Genomic DNA, 21697 nt, shown 5'->3' on the forward strand with positions numbered 1-21697 from the left:
CAAATTTTTGTTTGCGCGCTTACGCGCGCAAATTCTGCCCCCCCCTAAACAAAAGCCCTCGTACGCCCCTGTTATCGACCTTTTTTTAAATAATTTGAGTAAAACTGAATAAAACTATATATGTTATTGAAATGGGTATCATGCGTCCCTAAAAGATTTTGCTGTTATTTTTTATTTTTCTAGTTTGTTTTCGATCAAAATAAAAATCCCGGCAAAAACTTTTTCGCACTTAATAATACTCATTACAATGACATAAATAGATATTATTTAGGTTTAATTCAAATAATGAAGAAAAAGGAGAATTCACTGAACATATATGGGTGATCTTGTAGCAGAACATATTCTAATCAAGACAAAATGTATGCATGTATGCATCCGACCAACAAAAATTGTGAATCCGACTTACAAAATATGTGCATCCGACTTGCAACATGGTTGCATCCAACCTACAAAATGTAGAAATTAGGAAACCCCAAAGTTTCTAATCAAAAAAGCTCCCACCATTGCGTCATCTTTCAGTCGAAGAATCTAAAATTGTTGTAAGAAAACACTGGTTTCTCGTCAAATTTCAGGATTTTGTGAATATTTTACGAATTTGACAATATAACACATTGTTTATACTCTTAAATAAAAAAAAACAATGTTAAGACGATTACAACTTTTATTTTAAACTGTTAACCCTCACGAACAAAAATTAGTTTTACTGTAGTTTTCCAGAGAGTATCAATACTTTTGAACCACTTTAAGTAGAAGATTTCAAAACCTTTGATATTTGTGAATATTCCCCCTTTAAAAGATGAGTTGTAGCGCAGTTTTATTTAAAGAAAAAAATTAAAGAAGATAGCAGACATCTTAAAAATGGTGTGAAGATTTTCAGCAATATGTTTACAACTATAGTAAACTAAGCAAAATATACTGACAGCTCGGGTAATTATCAACATATGGCACACCACCAAGCTATAACATGTTTAAACATCTCAAAGAAATTAATTGTAAACTTCCCCTTTTTCTTTACGTCGTGTTACAACTCACATTACGTAAATGTAAAAAAGGCTCAGCTACATTATGCCTAGTCACAATTTGCCTAGTCACATTTTGCCTAGTCACATTTGCCTAGTTCACTTTTGCCTAGGTAACATTTTGCCTAGGTAACTTTTTGCCTAGTTCAAGTTTGCCTAGTAACATTTTGCCTAGGGTAACATTTTGCCTAGGTAACGCAAGAGCATGTTTTTTGCCTAGTCAATAATTTTTTATAAAAAAAACAAATTTTGTCAAGAATTAAACATTTTTTTTAAGTTTAACCAATAAATTTTAATGAATTAAAATTAATGAATTGAATTGTATTCTGTACAGCAATTTTAACATTCCTGTCACTCTACAAAAGATAAAATATGGTTATGTATCAGATATATATATATATTTTTTTTAAATACATTTTATTTATCATTATTTATCTTCTGCTGGTCATGTGCAAGGGTTTGGATATAATCAGCTTTCGGCATGGTATGGAAAGCTTCTACAACAAATTTCACCCTCTGTCTGGAGTCCTTTGATCTCTGCTTTCCTTGAACATTGGCATATTTCTCAATCACAGCCTTTTCTGTGGTCTTAGCTTTCGTCTTCAGCAGCTTGTTGGTATGGCCATGAGTTGGGAGTACATCCCCTACCAGGTTTCCAGTAGATATCCTCGTTGTTAGGGTTGCAGTGCATGATCTCTGGGAACAGCGCCAATTCTTGGTCTCTGCCCTCTCCCCATTGAAAACATAATAGAAGTTATTCTTATCTCTGTAGTTGGGCTTACCCCGCCTGGTAAGCCCTGCAGTTATCATTGGAGCCATTTTCAATGTGTCTCTCCTTCTGATTGAGTTAAAGGAAACTGAATGATTTTCAAAAATTTGCGAAGTTTTTGCCAAAAAATTTGCGGATTTAAAAAAAAAATCTCGGATTATTGAAAAAAAATCTCGGATTGATGAAAATTTCTTTGTGAAAAAATTATTGACTAGGCAAAAAATTCGCTCTTTTGTTACTCTGGGCAAAATGTTACCCTGGGCAAAATGTTACTAGGCAAAATGTTACCTAGGCAAACTGTTACCTAGGCAAAATGTGACTAGGCAAAATGTGACTAGGCAAAATGTGACTAGGCAAAATGTGACTAGGCAAATTGTGACTAGGCAAAATGTAGCTGAGCCGTAAAAAACATGCATATTATCAGAAAACGATCTTAGTTTCTAAAACAATTTTAGTTATAAAAGTTATGTTAGCAATAACAGATCCATAAAAATACATGTAAGGATAAATCATGGCAAAAAAAGTTCATGGTTACCAGGGTTCGTCTCAGCCGGATATCAGACTTGATCCTTAAATATAAAATAAATAACTTTCTTATATTTATTTCTAAAAAATATATATAAAATATATTTATCTGTCTATATGTATCTAAAATATAAATCAATTGTATGGCCACAAAAAAAACAGCTGTGTACACAAAATTTGTTTCATCTTATTTATTAAATTCATAATTGATAATGTACAACATAATGTGTAAATCAGATTTGAAAACCGATAATTGCCTTGAAATTGTAAGCTGTAAAAGGTCCAGGATATCAATAACAAGTTCTTTTTTTAGTTCAACCTAAATGCAAGTTTAACAGTAAAAATTATTTCATATCATAAAACTGAAGTCTTTTTAAGCCCAATAAAACTGTTCATTTATATCGCTTTATTACATTTCATATCATTAAAAAAATTATTTTTGTTTTGTAAGCTTAAGGGGCAAGATAAGAAGCCTTTCAGTTCTATTGCTAGTTATATTTTAAAAAGCTCAAAACCTTTTTTATATAGAACATTTAAGCTCAAGTCCTTTTTACTTAAAAAAATTGCTTTAAATCATCAGAAATATTATGGCTCAAGTACTTTGAATTCTTAAAAAGACATAGCTTTAAAAGTTCAAAAAATATTGCTTTTTGGTTTTAAAGTCCTTTAAATCATTTGAAAATTATTGCTTATGTCCTTTACATTTAAAAAAAAAATTAGTTTAAGTCCTTTTTTATAATTAAAACCATATAGCTTAAGTCCTTCAAATTCTTACAAACAAGTCCTTTTTATGGACAGAAAACTATATCTATAGCTCAAGTCCTTTATGAGAATTGAAAGGTCTTGAGCTAGAACGTCAATCTTTTTTGTTAACTATAATGAAAACCATAGATTTTTTCCTGGTGGTTCCATGTGGAAACTTACAGGCAGAGGTATGCCGAATATTTTGCTATTTATTTTATATCACGAAGGTTACCTATTACGGAGGCAGAAGAGATTTAAGTTTTACCTAAATAAAGTTTGTCATCATTCTCATGGGTTTGAAAACTCCAACATGATATAATCATTGCAATACTAAAGTCCATCCATATGTTATGCCGTAACGTGGCCAGATTTTTAAAAAATAGAATCAAGAATTGGAAACTTTTTAGCACAAAATAATCGAAGGAACGAGGATTCCGAGGTGGATCGGACGAGAAAATGAGGAGAATGTGGCTTGGACGAGAAATTATTGTGGTTGACCTTCCTCCCCTCATTAAGCCTAATACTCGTTTTTTGGCTTATAGAAAACGAGCATTAAGCCTAATGCTCGCTTTCTATAAGGCAAAAAAACGCCCAAAACCCCCTTATGCTCGGGGTTAAGGACGAGAATGTGTTAGAGTACCCCAACTGATAAATATAAATTATATATAAAAATGAATTATAAATAATTTATAATCATAGCATGAAACATGTTGTAGATACAATAAAACTTCAAATCATGTGTTTCTTATATTGGCTCCTGCAGATATTACGAGAACATCAAGTAGATACTCTAAGAACAACTGCACCCAACTGTAATTGCAGAAAAGTTGTACAATCTTGCCCTCTACGCGGAGAATGTCTGTTAAAGTAAATTATATAAAGATATCAGAAACAGGTCCTGGGTCAAAAAACAACAGCTGAGCGCCAGTCTTTCAAAACACAACCGGGAAATAAAAACAAAAATGCTTCATTTGAGAAAAACTGGTCTGTCTTAGCCAAAGGCATATCATACAATTCTGCCATAAAATCTTGTAAACTATGAGATTTTAAAAGCTTAAACCCGAGTAAAACCCGGTCTTTGCGTCTGCTTAGACCCAAGTAAAGCTCAAGTGAAGACCCGGGTGTTTAAAAAAATTGAGTTTAGTAAAAATCAACTGCAGCTTAGGTTTTTCTTTTTTCAAGGCTCGGGTTTTCAGCAGCTGATGATAGCAAATTTCAAATTTTCCTTTAAATAAAAGATCGGAAATCCTTGAAAAGTGCAGACACAGAGATAATATTTTGCTCACCAAAACGACGATTTTTACATTTTAATGGTAAATAAAATAATGATTTTAATTCACCAATAGCGAATAAACACGTTTAAAGTTATTAAACAACTTTATAAAACAAAGAAATTTGAATGGATATGTCCAGGAATCATACTGTATTAGTGTCATGCACTGCATATAATTTGTGATCACATTTATATGAATTGTACAATTTGAACCCCCGGCCTTACAGACTGCAAGGGACTGAAAAAACTCATACCAAGGGATTGTTTAAATTCCACTCTAAGTATAATCTATTCTCTTTGCCAAATTAGTATCCTGAAGAATGAAACACTTATTTTTTAATACAAAATTATGTATTTTATATAAAAGATTTTAAAAATATATATTTGAAACTGGGAGTTGTATAATCTCTTGAGTACAAATCAATCAGATTCCAGCTGAATTTCATGTCGTCTTTTATACAGTTTCTGCAAATTCTGTAAAATTCGACTCAAGCTCATGTTAAAAGAGATAAGAGCCCAGGAAAAAAATTCATTTTTTATTTAAAAGGTAAAAAGAGAGAAAAGAAGAAGAAGAAGAAGAGTGGACAATAAGAAGAAATGAGGAAAAATAAGAAGACAAGAAATTTATAAAGATAAAAGAATAGCATGTTGAAAATATGTGACAAAGATATCAGAAATAAAAGAAAGGAAAAAATAAAGAGGTTAACAGAAATCAGAACAGATTTAAAGCTAGAAAGAGAGTTGAGATGAGAACATGTTAGAACTAGGCGAAACAAATGTGAAGAAAAATAACCTTTCGTCAAGGACAATACAGAGGCGCAACTCGGGGGGGGGGGGGGGGGGGGGAAGAGTTATTGTAGAAATTGTATTCTACTATGGTTAGTTTAGAAAAATATTATTATCTTTCTGAATTCTCAAGGCTATTGATTGAAAACATTTAATGTGAAAATGTTCCGAAATGTACTGTATTTGTGTTGAGTGTTGTTATTTTTACAAACTGTACAACTTTGTAAATATGCATCCGAGAGTCCTAGAATATTCCATTGTTGAAGGACGGATATTGTTGAATTGTTCTTTTTTAATCAAAAGATATTTTTTCTTTTAAAGTACATTTTAATTCTCGTTAAAGGAATTAAATTTTTGCAACAAACTCTGATATTTGTTACCCTTTATCTTTGCAACCAAATATTGTAGATTTCAAAATTTTAATTATTTTGGTAAAATATTTTAAGTTTGAAATATCAAAGGTTTACACCACTCGGCGCAAAGATTTAGGGAGTAGAAACTAAGCAAAGATACATTCATACAAGGGATGTTCAAAATTTTTTGCGAAATTTGTTTACAGGTACTTCTAGACGTTTCAGCTATGGTTTCCATAGGAATTCTAGAATACGGTTTACGTACGTAAGTGATATGGAATTTTGTTCAATTTCCATTATGGAAAAGGTTCTGTAATTGTTATCCGTAAACCGGAAATTTCCAGAACCCTGTTTCGTAATTTAGGAACGTTCCGGAATATTGTTCTGGAAAATTCCGGTTTACGGAAAAATTGATCCGAAATTTCCCGGAAAAGGTTCTGGAAAAACGTTAGAAAAATCTTAAACTCATGTAAAGGATAAAACCAGTAAGTAGTACTAGATAATACTAATACTAGATAATACTAATACTAGATAATACTAATACTAGATAATACTAATACTAGATAATACTAATACTAGATAATACTAACACTAGATAATACTAATACTAGATAATACTAATACTAGATAATACTAGAATGTGCGCATGGTTTAAAGTTACTACTATGAATCAAATAGATTGTCAAGTACTTGACAACCTATTTGCTATGAATTATCATAAAACATAAATTCTTGCTGTCATGTCTCAAAGTAATTTCATTTAGAGAAAACTGCGGAAGAAGAAGACGACATATATGTAAATCCTTAAGTCTAATTGATGTTTAAAAGCAAATAGTTTAAATAGTAACTTATAAAATCACGTAAAACGTAAATTTCTTGCTAACTCAAATATCAAAAGTTTTCATATTTTAGTACATAATACCAACACATAATGACATTACAATATGATAAATTTAAATTTTATTGGGCTGTTGTTACTGAAAAAAAATCAAATAGTGTCAATAAAGAGGAACCGTCACTTTCCGCTCAAATTCTGAACGAAAAATCGGCCTTTTTTCCGGCCACAGTTGTCTTTGAAAAGTAAGACTATTACGAATCAAGAGCGAATAGGCTGTTTAGTTTACCCTGAAATTACCCAAATAAGTAAACGGTCCCTTTAAAGAATAATCCATTTAAGCGTGCTCTATAGGTCGGGCAACCTTAAAAAGTCAAAGGAGGGTAAGCCTTTATTATAGAAAGGGTCCATTAAGGCTTTTATAGTTTTAATCTACATTTCAGCAAACAAATTAGCATCTTTTCTTAGGAACTCATTTAATAAAATGTTATCCCAATTGTTGTACCTTTTAAATCTTGCTTTACAACTTTGTTTTCAGCATCAACATAGCATAAGTCAAACTCATCAAAAATCATCAACTAAGAAGCCTTGCGAATTTGTTTAGGGAGGGAAGGCCAAGAAGCCATGAACCCCGTGGAAAATCTCCGAACCCTGTGGAATGGTCTCCGAACCCCGTGGAGAGTCTCCGAACCCCGTGGAGGAGGTTTTTTGAAAAAAACGTTATCAAATATAAATATTACTTGTAAATTAGCAATAATTTTCCAATCTTCTCGACATATGGACTCAATAAATATAATAATCAAGTTAAAGAANAAGGGGAGACAGTAAAAAATGATATTATGGAGTAAAACTGCCCTTTGATGACGGGAATTAAAAAAGTGGTGGACTACGTTAAAACATGTTATTGCATTTTCATGAAAAATATCATTGAAATACTAAAAACATTGTGCGTTGTTGCGTAGGTCCATTTTAAAGTTTAAGCTTAAAACAGGAATACAAAATAAACATATACTAGGGCCGTGAATAAGATCAAAATTGCATTTATTAGTAATACTTTTGTTTGATCCTGTGCCATATGTTGAAAAAAATTCAAAAATCATGCGATTTCCCCCAGAATAACACATTTTTTGCTCCTTACAGGGTTTGGAGATTTTCCACGGGGTTCGGAGACTGTTTCTGCAGGGTTTCGGAGACTTTTCCACGGGGTTCATGGCCGCTTGGCCTTCCCTCTTGTTTCAATTGTGTTGATTGTTTGTGGGGGTTTTGTTGATTTTTCCTGCTCATACATTCCTCGTTTTGCCAACACTCGCCATTACACTTTTTTTCCTTTCAGTCCACTTGTAAACTGGTTTGTAATAAATCTACAGAGCGTCCCATATCATATTAGATTATCTCAAATTTTTAACGACAAAATAAACCCTTAATACTCGAAGAACTTATCATTTTCCGCAAGAAAATTCTTATATAAGCCTTATGTTATTTTTCAAATTGATTCATTCGAATTAAATTTTCTTATTAGTCCCGAAAATCGCAATTTAGACCCGTTGACGGTCTAATATGATGTGGGACACCCTGTAGGTCCCGAGATTACTTGACTCTTAGTCTAATTTCAGTCTCACTTACTCTATCTCTAGCCAAAACTCAAGTCTCTATATCTCTTGCAAAAACTCAAGGCTCTATGCACGTCTGTTTAAATCAATGACTCATACATTACTAACATATTAATACAGGTTAATACAACTGACCGGAATGGCCGGTCAGGGTCAACATAAACATAGATAAAATAGATAACGAAACATAGATAATAAAGATTGTATTGATCATGGTAGCATATTTCATTACAGGCTATTGCATTGTCCATATTATTATCCTCTAATAAATTTTGAATCATACCAAAAGTGTCTGCTTTGAAATTGGAAAGTTGTAGGCACAAATTTTTTGCTTATCAAGCATCCCAAGTGTCTTTTTTCTCTGGTTGGTATTAAAAACATGCTCTGACAAATGAGATAAACAACCTCCAGGAAAAGGTGGATTACAAAAATAAAAAGTTAATGAATGAAGTTCGTTGGTAAAAGACAACAGGGTGCAGATACAATAAGCTTTGAAAAAAAAATACAGGGCTGAGACGTCTAGAAGTACCTTTAACATTTTTTGTCGCAAAACTTATTGAATTGAACACACCTTGTACGATAAAAAGAAAGTTATTTTTTACATTTTGTGAATTATAACCATAGAGTGTGCAGTCCTTAGAAAAGTCAAGATAAAGTGAACAAGATTTGGGACAATTTTCTCTTGTCTTGTCTATATAATCTGTAATATCTTTACACATATAAGCTGAAAGTTAATGCATAAACGCGATCAGCCATAATATTCTATATGTTAAGGTTCATTGGAAAGAATGGATACTGGAATGCATAATACTTTATTAAAATATCAATCGATACTTTTCCAGAATTTATTTTTTCTTTAAAGACAGTGTTTCTCAAAATTCAAATCAAATTCAAGTTTCCTTGTTTGTTCCATCTTGCATTAAAAAGTTGTGACTATAAAATAATTATTTTTGTTTTGTTTTATTGAGGCCATAGTTAAACGGTAGAAATTCATTTTTAATATTTTACAGGCTTGTGAAGAAAATGAGTGCTGGAGAATGAAACTTTCCCACAGTACCACACAACTTTCCCAAACTCAAATTGAAAAGTAAAAACCCTATTCTTCTCAGAAAATTCATAAAGTTATTCAAGCTTTATAATAAAGATGAATTTTAGGCAAAGATAATATTTTTTTGTCACATACACATTGAAACCAAAAAAACACAGCATTTAAAAATACAGTTTATTTAATATTTTTGTTAAACTATGTACATTTTATTAAATATTGGAGGCTATGATAATTATGACTACTTGAATAAATTTAGAATATATTAAAGATATATATTTATTATATTTTATTGAAAATACTTCTTTATCCGTGAATTAAAACTTACATATAAATATTTATTTGATTTCATATAGACCTTTCTTATTTTAAGCAATGTATTTTGATCCATTAGTTGTATGTTAGAAATTTAACAGAAAATATTTCAAATAATAATTCTACAACCGTGTATGCTTCTGAAAACAAAATTCAAAACTTACTTTTCTTAATTTATGTTTATGAAAATTTTTGTTTGAACAGAAATGATTACTCTTTCTTTTCAACCGGAGTATTCAATTATTCATTTAATATTAGCAGAATTATTAAAGGGTAGACTCCAGGTTGTTAATGATGATGCAAGAAATAATAATTGTTCATATCTATTGGCAATTGAGCTATTTTAAATCTCTCCAAAATCTAAAATCCGATATTAGTATTTTTAAGTTAACTTTTCAAGATATTAATAGAAAAGATGAATTATTATTTACATATATCATGTGATATAAAAAAAACAATAATTCACGACACAGCCATCTTATTGGCGAACAATAATACAATTTATAGATTTACATGAGAAATGATGTCTAGTATTATAACATTTATTTATTTATTTGTGAACAGTAGAAGGGGGAATTATTACAAATTGCATAACAAATCAAAGGAAGCGTGTTATTATGTTATCATGTGCACATAGAAAATCAATTAGTTTGAGACTATTAGCACAAGTTTGATAGATATTTAATGTTTCTTTTAAACTTATTTGAGAAACCCGATTCCTTTACATATTTTCTAGCTGATTTTGGTTTTTAATAAATTCATTGCCGATAGATTTATGAATTGCTAGAAGAGAATTAGCATTCTAAAAACATAAAGTAAATATATTAATAAGTCATCCATACAGCCTTCTTAAAATTTATTGACACTTTACTTTCTTTAAAATCTGATCATTTTATGTTTTTCCTTGACCATATATTGGTTAATTCACATCGAGAACTAAACTTAATGTGTACATTCAAGAAAAATAAATTGGCTTGGTTTGTAGGTGGTTCGGCTCTATGCGCATAAAGAATTATATACAAAAAGATCACTTAGGTTTCTCCAATGGTCAGATTTAGAGATAGAGTTTTCAATACATCTCTTACAATCATGATTTTACTATTTTCTACAAAATCGACCCATAATTATTAAGAAAGCTCTTGTGCTCTACTTTTAAAATCTGCAAAAAAAATTGAAAATTTGCAAAAATTAAAATTTTTTTCTCGCAAAATCCAGTTATATAGTAAAAATGTTTGTAAAAACAAAATTTGTCCAACAAATGAAAAATTATACATTTTTGAAAAGCCCTTGACCATGCCATTTCAAATATGCAAAAATGTTTGCAAAATTTTAAATAACCTGATTTTTAATCAAGAAAAACTAAAAATTTGCAAATTTCCTTTGACAGGTTGTTTGCAAAAATATTGCACTTTTTTCGCAAAACTTGTGCAATTCGTTTCCTTATGTCAAAGGCTTTCCAAAAAGCTAAATTTTATCAAAATCTGAAAAGTGGAAGTGGGTCAAAACAAAGATTTAGTTTGTTACAGGAAAAAGCAGTCATTCAGGCAGTGTACGTGAGGACTCAGGCAGTTAGTATTAAAGCCTGGTTTTAGGCCTAAAGGGAGGGCTTCGGGTATGTAGGAAAAGTTAAATAATTTCAACAGCCTCAGACCAATATTTTTTGAGTTATGTAAAAAAAACCTACAGGGGGGGGGGTCAAATTGACCCCCCCCCCAGCAGGAATAGGGTTAAGATCATTTACAAAAGTTCTGGCACTAAAGCTGACCGTAGGAGAAGCTGAAATGTGCTTTTCTATTAGCGCATAAAGCTAGGTAACCTACAAACCAAGCCAATTTTTGTTTTTGCATTGCTTTTTCTTGGATGTACACATTAGATTTAGTTCTCAATGTGAGTTAACCAATATTTGGTCAAGGAAAAACATAAAAGGATAAGATATTTTGTACGATTTGATAAATCTAAAAGACCTAATATTTGAGTAGTGAATAATGTTACAGGGAATAGATTTGTTGTTTATTCCGGTAATATATAGAGGAAAGACAACCAGTAAGCAATATTGAATAAAAGAAAAAGACAAGGAAATATTACTAAGAAGGTTAAATCGAGTCGAGCAGTTCCTAGCTTCTCTTCTGCCTGAAACATATAAATTATTCACTTTTTAGATAATATTATACAATACAACTTACCCTAGTCTTCGGCCTTTTCTTTTTCTTTTTTCCACTCTTCTCATCCCCATTCGTTCCATTTTCAGGAGCCAATGGGTGTAAAATTATCTATAAAATTTATTTATAATTCATGTTTCATGGATCAAAGAATAGATAAAAAAGATAAATTGTTACAAATTTGTATTCCCTCACAAAAGCATTATTAAAAATATAAAAATATTCAGAGCAATATTTTGATAATATTGGTTTGCATTTTCAAAATTATGAATAAAAATTGTTTTTGAATAATTAATACCAAATTTGTATTATCCCATCTGTAAGAAAGAAAAAAGATGAAATCAAGATAACCTGACTGTCTACACTCTCGCATCTTGTCATATTTTTCTTTGGTTTCATAGAGAGTTGAACTTTCATTTTCAATAATATTCCAGCATACTCTAGAAAAACCATAGATAAAGATAGATTGTGCATAAGACGACATTTTTCATCTTGAAAGATATAAATGTACAGAGATGTTTTAAAGATATTCCTATTATATAGATTAACTAGGTCAGTTGTGAACATTGGCTGTTCTTATGTCATTGAGTACTTGTGGTGTACATGAGTTCTGTAGAGAGAAATTTAAGTTAGTTTAGTCCTTCTCATGTCCTTCTTCAGTTCTCGTCAATATGATTGCTCAGTGAAATATTGTTGTTTAAATAGTTCCATTCCCGGAGTTATTTTACACTATTATAAAATCCATTAAAACACTAAACCACCCCGCTTATCATTGAAGTACACTTTGACCCCTAGAAGTATGAATTCGCGGACTTTACAATTTTTGGTGATTTTGCGTACATAAGCTATCTATGTTTATTTATTTATCTATGAGAAAAACATTCACAAATAGATACATATTGTTTTAAGATATTCAGTGTTAGAGCTACTTATCTTAATATGTTAGGATTTACGAGTCAAAATTAGACACTTTTATGAAAAGGTAAACTTGCCAAAAAAAAGATGAAAAGCTTCGAATTTCTAAAAATTGTTGATACCGATATTGACATTTAATTTCACAAATCTTTTTTGGCGTAAAGTGAACTGAATACCGTTAACACTTTTGACCTTGAGGAAAACGAATGCATCGAATTGAATTCGAAATTTATAGGTTGGAATATCTGAAAATTAATTTTAAATTTAATTAAATTATTAGATCTGAGTTGAATAATGCAACTCTGTGAATTTATTTGGACTCTACGCTCTTGAGTATAAGACGGTTTTCACTATTTTCTCCTTATATACGCAAGCAACAGATAAAAGTAAAATTAGTAGTGGTCGATCAGCCTATAACCATTGGTAGTGGTCAATCAGCCTATACCATTAGTAGTGGTCAATCAGCCTATACCATTAGTAGTGGTCAATCAGCCTATACCACAATTTTTTCTCGAATACTCCCTTTAAGTAAAAAATCTTAAACTAAAATAAATTAATGTTACATAAACAAATTTAAATTTATGTATTAGAAAATTGTTTGTACCTACAAGGGCTCCAAATACAAAGAGAACGCAAACTATAACCCAGGCTTCGATTGCAGTCAGTCCTTCGGCCTGAAATATGCACAAGAAATGTATCTATTTTAAATTATAATTATTAATAAGCGAGCGATGAATGAAACAAAAATTTACTTTTTTATTAAACCTCAAAACAAAATAATAAAAATTTGTGTTAAAAGCCCATACGCAAAAGTTCTAATCAAGTATTTTCCAGATTTTAAAGGAACCTCTGAAAGAAAGAATATATCTAGAGGTTTTACTTAGAAAAGAAACCAAGACTTAGAAAAAATTTAAACGACAAATGTGAACAAAGGAATTGCCACAAACTCTATTTTTCTAAATCCTATATCTTCGTATTCCAATGTCGTAGACCTTAGATATTTCAAACTATGAATTCTGTTAGACCAAATAATATAAGTTTGAAATATCAAAGATTTACGACATTGGGTTCCAAAGATATAGGGATCATAAAATCAGAGTTTGTGGCAAAAAGTCAATTCCTTTGAACAATAAGATTTGGATTTTATACCTTGGGAATATTTGTGGTTATAGTATTGAATATGTTTACTAAAACCAGAAACACAGTAATTAACAGGGTCATTCTAAAAATATTTATAAAATCATTAAAATAAATTCTGAAATATTTTAAGAGTTACAATTAAAGATAGATCATGATATTTTCTGAAACCTTGATTGGGACTCTTTGAAAAGGCTGATATAAATATGTAGTCTTCAAATCTGCTAAAAAGTTTTAATGCATTTAGATTATTAAACAAACCCTAAATGCAGAACGAACTTCTGACAAAGGTTTAAGATGATGATTGTCAACCTTTACTTCAATTAAATTCCCAGTCGTTTGATGTTGAGTTTTCTTATTTTTTGTTTCATTTAATTTTGTTTGTTGAAACACTTATTTTCAAGAGGTCCTTTACGCGTTAATTGTTGAATTATAGAATTCTAGTCATTATTTCCATTATAATTATCTTATCATTCCTACAATCTTATACAGATTGATACATAGATAAAACGCTTCTTTGAGCCTGGATTAAAAGCACAATTTAGATGAATTTGCCTTTGAAAACTTTCAATAATCGACTCCTTCTACAATATGACAATGACAAGATTAAAGCAAACAGTTTAATGGGTCCTTTCTCAAAAGCAAACCCATTTACTAAAAGGATCTAGTTGTTCAATAGGAGAACTAAATCATATATTTCTTTTGCAGCCGTTTTAAAATATAAAAGTCTGTTTATTTAAAACATGAACACTTTTAGATAATTGGTAATTTTTAAACAATAATTAAACTTCCTAGTAATCAAATGATTGTTTTGAATTGCTGCAAAGGAAAAAAAGAAGAAAAAATATTTGGGTGCAAGTGCAACACGTTCAGTGCATTTTGTAGTTACAGTTACACCGCCATTCTGGACATTGCAATTGCATTAAACATAAATTTGCATATGCAATTAAATTTAATTCTTGATTCTTAATTTCTTGAAGGGACTTGTACTTAATTTCACGTGACCCTCCATGCAAAAATAAGAATGCTAGATTCACAACAATACCCTTTAAACCTTAATCTGATACAAAATGTGGAAGATATCGTCGTTTAATTGACTCGAAAAGTGATTAATTCCTACGATATCTCCGAGGCTTTAGTTTGGCCAGTATGTGCATTGTGCAAGTCACTTTCGCAGTGAAACCGAAAATAAAAATAAACAGTTCAAAAAACAAAAACATGAATTTCTAATTCATACTTGATCTGAAAAACCATTTAAGGGTACCGTTGTAAATCGGGCAATGCCCTTTTTTGCCTGGAGGGTCGCTTACTTACAGGGACTGTTTATTTTGTCTGCTAATATTTTCCTGGGTAAGAAAAATTAAATGAATCGGCTTTTTATAGCTTACCTTTTACGACTGTCTTCTAAGTTAAATCATAAACAAATGATACAATTTTTGGAGAAGTTTTTTTGTGGCTTTATTCAGTTTTTGTGTTAATTTTTGTAATTTTTCTTTCTTTTCTAACTTCTTAGTGTCCGGTGCTTATTCAGATTTCTAAGTCGTAAATCAAAGTTGATTTATATCTCCTTTAAAGTTTCTTAACTTTTGTCCTAACATGTAATAATTCATACAATGTATCTATGGTTCTTGTCTGGGACAGATTTTCATCAGTTTAGAATAGTTTAATTTAAAAGATTATAAAGATGGGAAAGTAGAGTTTGTTGCGATATGTTGGGCAAATCACGTTCCTAGCGTTCTGAACATATATAGTTTGTGAGAAATAAACCAAGTCTAGTGAATTGATGTGAAAAATGGAGTCACGGACAATCCCTTGAAAATTATCATATATTTGCCATTGTGCAGTAGACAAAGATATATATTCATACAGCAAATATCAGGATCAAGATTTATGTTCATATTCGTGTGTGTTTGTAGACGACACACAAACAACAGACCAAGCATCTTGTTTATTTCATTTTTATATCGAACAACTTAACTGCTTGTGAGAAGTAATATTTTTTAATAATAATTACGGGACTTTGAACCAAAATATGCAAGCTCTCACGCATAACTCAGGGACCGAATTTAATAAATTTGAACTGGTCGCTAAACTACTTACTCCCAGTTCTAATTCGAACCACCGATTTAAAGATTCATGAGGATTTGAGTCGGTGATTCAAGATTTGAACCGGCGGTTGGTGGCTCAGCGACCAGCTCAAATTAATAAAATTCGGTCCCTCATTTCTGTGTGAGTAATCGTTATAATGCACATGCATTAGGGTTTTTGTTCGTATTTCATAAACTTTTCGCGAAAATATTGTGATTCATAAAAGAGATTCTAACGGTTCAGAAAGTATTAAAAATTTGCAAGCAAATCTATGAATTGTTTTTCTCCTAGTTGTTCTTAAATCTCAAATATTTGTCTTTTTTGATGAAATTTCGCAAAAATTTAGCTTTTTTTTTAAATTCCGTATTTTTTCGCAAAAAGTTTCTCATTAGTTTTTTCGCATTTTTCGCAAGCGAACGAAATGCGAAAAAATGGTAACATTTTTTCCTTTTTCGCTGGAAACCCTACTAGGGATACAAAAAAAGGATACAACTGGGATGATGAGGTAAAATTAAAGGCCAAGGCTGCAGGCGTTGTGACACTTCAAAGTCGACACAGTCTTTTAATGAAATAACTTTCGGATTGGGATTTTTTTAGGAAAACCTTGAAATAGTAAAAACCGATTTATCATCAAGTTTCCAACAATAAATGAGAAAGAAGGCGTGAAATTCAATGATCCAAAAGGAAACTTTTCTTGTGCTTGGAGATCATACAGAAATATAAAGTTTAAACTTGGATCTAATATTGTAGAAGAATTCTTATTCATAAAAGAATATACGATTTCTAAATGTATTTGAAATATCTTATTCAGAATAAATATAAATATCAAATATATCCTGGTATGATTGATGGTATTGAAACAGTAAAGATAAAAATATTTTATAAACACAAAATTCATGAAACTGAGTTTTTGCAACAAACTCAAATGTTCCAATCCATATATTTTTGAAACCTGAAGATGCATCAGGATACAAAGATATTTGAATAAAAAATTTGAGTTTTCAGTAAAAGTCAAGAAAGCAGACTGTAAACAGAAATTCAAATTTTAAAAATTTTAATTTAAATGTTGTTTCTTTTAACCTAAAGTAATGAAATTTAAACATGAAATTAAATTGGAAAAGCAGAAATGTTTAATACGTGATGTTAATTAAACCTTCATTGCCAGGCTTGTTCTTTAATAATATGTCACAAAATAATATATATAAAACTAATTCTGTTCGTGTTCTGAAATTAAATTTTCAAAACTAGATCGACCTTGACGTGTGCCTTTGATTTTACCTCACTAACTCAATGATGCTTTTTTTGTGAAAACTATGCAATAATTATTTCCAACTTTAGCTTAAAAAGGTAATTGGCAAAATTCTCATCAATTCTAGCATGAGAAATTGCAAACTTTGAATAATTGTGTGTTAACTCATTTACTAAAAATTTCTTATCTGGTATGCCTAGCAACCTCCAAAAAAATATTCGCAAATATAATATGTATGTTATATTATTAGTTTTGGTTGGATAAGGCACGGGCAGCCGTAGTACACTTGAGTTTCCGAGCCGGGACAACCTTTCCGGCCCCAGTTTGTACTGTATCGCCCGGACATTTGGTTTACAAAGCAAACACTCAATAGGACTAGCCGGTGCAACAAGGTTAACGGGGTCAGACTTTTACAAAATGGTCAGAGGTGCGTGAAGGTAAATTAAGCCAATTTTGGGCCGCCCAGCGCTGCAGTAAATATTGTATACTATTAAATTAATGAGGTCCTTCCAAGGAGGTCAATTTATATCGTCTGAAAATACTGCATTATAAAATACTACATATAACCTACCTTCCAGGAACTATATCTGGTGGAATTAGGAAACTGATCCAGGATACAATAACAAACATTCCTGAGGGAAGGTAGCAGGTGATTATGTAGTGGGACACCTGAGAAAAAAAAAATTACACAATAACAATCAGAAGAAGTTTTTAAAACATTTCTGCAGCACAGCATTTAATAAAGATATCAGGGCATCTGCAGTACATTCTCAATTCGTTCTTTTAATTAAATAAAGGAATTGAGTTTTTGCCCCAAACTCTGATTTTCTTATTTCAATATCGTTGCAACCCAATGTCGTAGACCTTTAATATTTCAAACTATGAATTATGTTAGATCAAATAATGTAAGTTTGAATATCAAATGTTTACATCATAAAGTTGCAAAATTATAATAAATACTAAACTCTCTTGCCTCAACCTCTAACTTTTCGATCCCAAATCTTTGCAACCCGAAGATGTAATTCGTTGATTCTTTAAACTTTTTGACTTTACAGAATTTTAGTTTGAAAAATTCAAGAATCTTCAATCCGTCATTCTTTGATCTTTTTTGAAACAATATTAATCGCAGATTTTTTGTTTACATTGTTTGACTTGTAAAAATCGTAAACATTGATCAATTTCAAACAAATATAAACCTCCATCGGAGGTCTTGTGAGTTGCCACACAAAAGTTTACGTTTTGTAGATACTAAACTTGCTAAATTTATATATAGATTAGACTTTGAGGTAAGTGTTCATTTCATTTTTCTAGTCTTTATTTTCTATTAAGATTCTCGAAAAAGAAATTCAAATGTTCCGATAAATCTGTTTTAATCCGTTTTCTCAATTTGAAGTAATTAAAAATACCGTTCTCGTGTAATTAAGATTCCTTTTGAAAGAACACTTTAGAAAAATATAAAAATAAGTCTAAATTAAACCTATTTAATAGAGAAATTTGTGTTTAGTTTTTAATTTAAAGTAGTGCAACAAACTGGTCTAATTGAAACTAATGTCAAATGGAGTCAATATCCCCAACATTACAGTTCAAGATAGACAGTAATATGTCAGCCCAAGCTTAAAGTTTACTATAGTTAAACAACAAATGCATATCTATTCCAGATTTTCTCTAATAATATTATACATCTTGATAAAGTATTCATCTATATTTTTTTAAATATTTTTTAAGTGTAAGAATTTAACTTCTGCTTCAATTTACTTTAAGATTACCACAGCTAATTCGCTAATTCTTTTTTATTGTTTTTAGTTGGAATTTCATAATGCGAAATTACGCGACAAAAATTAAACCAGATATTTCAGCATTTTAAATATTAACTCTCCGTAAGTACGAAAAATTTTGCAAGAATATGAAACATGGAAGTATTGTTTGATTTTTGGCGAAATTGCAATTTTAAATTAAGAAATTAGATAATGAATTACTAAAGCTATGCAAAAATAACAGAGTCGGACTGTTGCAATCTTGCACTTGATTAAATTGGTATAGAGACCAGAGCGTGCATAACTCTTCCCTCACTTGATATTTGGGAATTTTAATGAAATTCCCATCCCTAAGATATAAACATAGATATAGAACAGTTTTATTTTTGATAAAGCAATTGAACTAATTAAAACACGATGTTGTATTTAAGACATATTTTTCTTTAAAGGATCTGAGTTTTTGCCACAAATTCAAATTTTCTAAAGCCAATATCTCTGCAACCGGTTGTTGTAAACCTTTGATATTTCAAACTTAGATTATTTAATCTAACAAATTTCATAGCTTGAAATATTAAAGGTTTACTGCACTGGGTTGAAAAGATATAAGGGATTAGAAAACCAGAGTTTGTTACAAAGACTCAATTCCTTTATTGAATATTGATGCTCTGGTTAATCAAAAGAAAAACGTTACTTTTATGCAAAGATATTAAGTTAACATTAGGTTAACACATAAGTCAGAAAAGAAAACTTTCCTGGTTAGAAGGGCAAATATTAAAGGGACTGTGAACGTAACTTCAAGTGACTCTCTATGCAAAAATAACAATGCCCGATTAACAACGGTACCTTTAAAACCTTTCACTGGTCAAGTTTGTTGGTCCTATCCTCATTAATATATGAAAAGGCTTTTAATTGTTAAACACTTGGTTTTCACATATAAGGTCCCGTGAAATTACGATTAAAAGGAATCTATAAGATATCTATAAGTCTTTTTCACAAACTCTGAGTTTCCAATCCATATATCTGTGCAACTAATTGTCGTAGAGCTTAGATAATTCAAACTATGAATACACTAATAGACCAAATACTATGAATTTGAAAAATCAAAGGTTTACACCATCAAGTTGTCAATAAATAGGGATTAGAAAATTTGAGTTTGAGGCAAAGACTCAATCTCTTTATCAAAATGTAGACTTATAAACTTTCATTATTTTTTAAATAATCATTAGAAATAAAGGTGATTGCTAATCTTTATAAAGCTGAATGGCGCCGTGACAAACTCCTGAAAGACAAACTCCTGAAAGACAAACTCCGGAAAGACAAACTCCTGAAAAGACAAACTCCTGACGAGATCGCATTTTGTTGTGGAGATTTTCTATCAACATTAACAAGAACAAAGCTACTAATTCATGAACTTGGCCAAGTTGAACACAGGAAATCAAAGTGTTGGGTCCAGTTAAAGCTTTAAGTGAATAAAGGTTTAAAACGTATAATAATTTAGATTAAAATCTAGAAATTCCATTTCAATGTGTTAAAACAGTTTTTACACTATTCTGTTCTGCGGAAAAAAACAGTGGCGGTCACACGATTATCCATTTTAACGAACATAATGTGAATCGTTTCTTTATTTTTTTTTATACAAATACAAACTCAGGTAATAATTTTTGTCATAAAATAGAATTGAAATAAGTTAAAATTTTGAGAGAAAACCAAACTTTTGAATGAATGAAAAAAATATGAAATAAAACTGATAAAACACTCAAACTTTTCCAAGTCCAATAATTTGTTCAATACATGTGTGTGAAATATCTGTGTAAAGTTAATCGTGCATTACAAAAATTTTCATTTAGATTTGAAAGGAATAGAGATTTTGCCACAAACTCAAATTTTCCTTATTCCAACCTCATGGTGTAAATCTTTGATATTTCATAATTATTAATATTCATATTATGTGCCTGCATTGGGTTGCAAAAATATATGAATTAGAAAATTAAAGTAAATGAGCCGAAAATAATTAAGTCAATGTTAACCCTCCTATGCACGTATAATTTTAAAACCAGCGTCAATATTAGCCGCACCAAATATGTCTAAAAGCCCAAGTTACCGGTAAATGAAGTGTTAATAGTAATAAATAAGGTTTCTAAAAAAACTAAAGTTTTCTTGAACTATGTTTAATGCAAAAAGAAAAGGTTAGCTTTTGAGCTACTACTGAAATAATGTTTTGTAAGTAGTTAAAACGCTCAGGGAGGAACTTCTAAGAAATGGGAAAAACATCTAAGAATATTTAAGTGAACAAATTGCTAAACAAAAATCCTTCCTAAAGAAACTTTCAGAATTTCATCATTTGTGGAAAAATATTCCATTTTATCAATAAAATCTTATAACATCAATTTTTACTAATATTAAATATATGGATATAGAAACTATGGTTTTTATTTCTGTAGATGTATACGAGTGAAAGAAGCATTTAGCACATTTAATGACCTTTAGCGATCGAACCAAAAATCTTTCTTATCTCACGAAATGTTATAGGAGCGAAAGAAAAGAACATTTTTAATTATAGGCTGCTTTCATTTTGTTTTCTTACATGTTATTATTATTTATCTTTGATTTATTTTTAAATATGTAATTAATTGTTTCAAAACTGTTGCATGTAAGTAAAATTTTTTTGTTTTTCCTTTTTCCTTTGTCTACAATTTACAGTGTAGTCTTGTCTTCAGACTGAAGTAACATCTTTTAATATGTGTAAAATTCTTTACGAACACTTTATTGAACACAAACAACGTTCCTCCTAACTAGCTCTCCTAGCTAGCACACTGGTTTGGTCAAAACAGTAGAATTTTCTTTTTAGCTTAAACTTTATATCAATACACATCTATATATAAATTTGGCTTGTCTGTTTGTTTGTCTGTTTGTTTGTTTGTATCCAATAAACGTCAAAACGGCTGAACCGATCGGGCCCAAATTTTTTGTGGGACATCTAGGGACCCCAGGGAAGGTTTATGAATGATTAAAATTTTAAATATTTGTCTCCATCAAAATTCGATCGTCATTAAATTTTTTAAAATTTTGAAAATCCGCAAAATTTTTTGTGAAAATCCGCGAATTATTTTTGTTTTGTTTT

The 21697-nt window shown here is 30.5% G+C and overlaps 1 protein-coding gene and 1 long non-coding RNA gene across 2 annotated transcripts in view; both read right to left on the reverse strand.

Moving 5' to 3' along the window:
* The window catches only part of LOC111700593 (uncharacterized), a 3574-nt gene extending 3045 nt beyond the window's left edge, over positions 1 to 529 (reverse strand). Inside the window, exon 1 of the long non-coding RNA XR_002765016.1 lies at positions 407 to 529. This is a non-coding gene — a long non-coding RNA (uncharacterized LOC111700593). The remainder of the gene's footprint in view (positions 1 to 406) is intronic.
* A 10409-nt stretch (positions 530 to 10938) lies between these two features.
* The window catches only part of LOC111700536 (glycine receptor subunit alpha-2), a 45716-nt gene continuing 34957 nt past the window's right edge, over positions 10939 to 21697 (reverse strand). The window contains exons 11-16 of the mRNA XM_023471490.1: positions 17394 to 17491; positions 13498 to 13570; positions 12953 to 13022; positions 11785 to 11873; positions 11458 to 11544; positions 10939 to 11404 (exon numbers count right to left, since the gene is read on the reverse strand). Of these exons, the coding sequence (XP_023327258.1) occupies positions 11285 to 11404; positions 11458 to 11544; positions 11785 to 11873; positions 12953 to 13022; positions 13498 to 13570; positions 17394 to 17491 (537 nt within the window). The 3' untranslated portion in view covers positions 10939 to 11284. The remainder of the gene's footprint in view (positions 11405 to 11457; positions 11545 to 11784; positions 11874 to 12952; positions 13023 to 13497; positions 13571 to 17393; positions 17492 to 21697) is intronic.

This window comes from Eurytemora carolleeae, unplaced genomic scaffold (genome assembly GCF_000591075.1).
Source record: "Eurytemora carolleeae unplaced genomic scaffold, Eaff_2.0 scaffold88, whole genome shotgun sequence".
Taxonomy (NCBI): Eukaryota; Metazoa; Arthropoda; class Copepoda; order Calanoida; family Temoridae; genus Eurytemora; species Eurytemora carolleeae.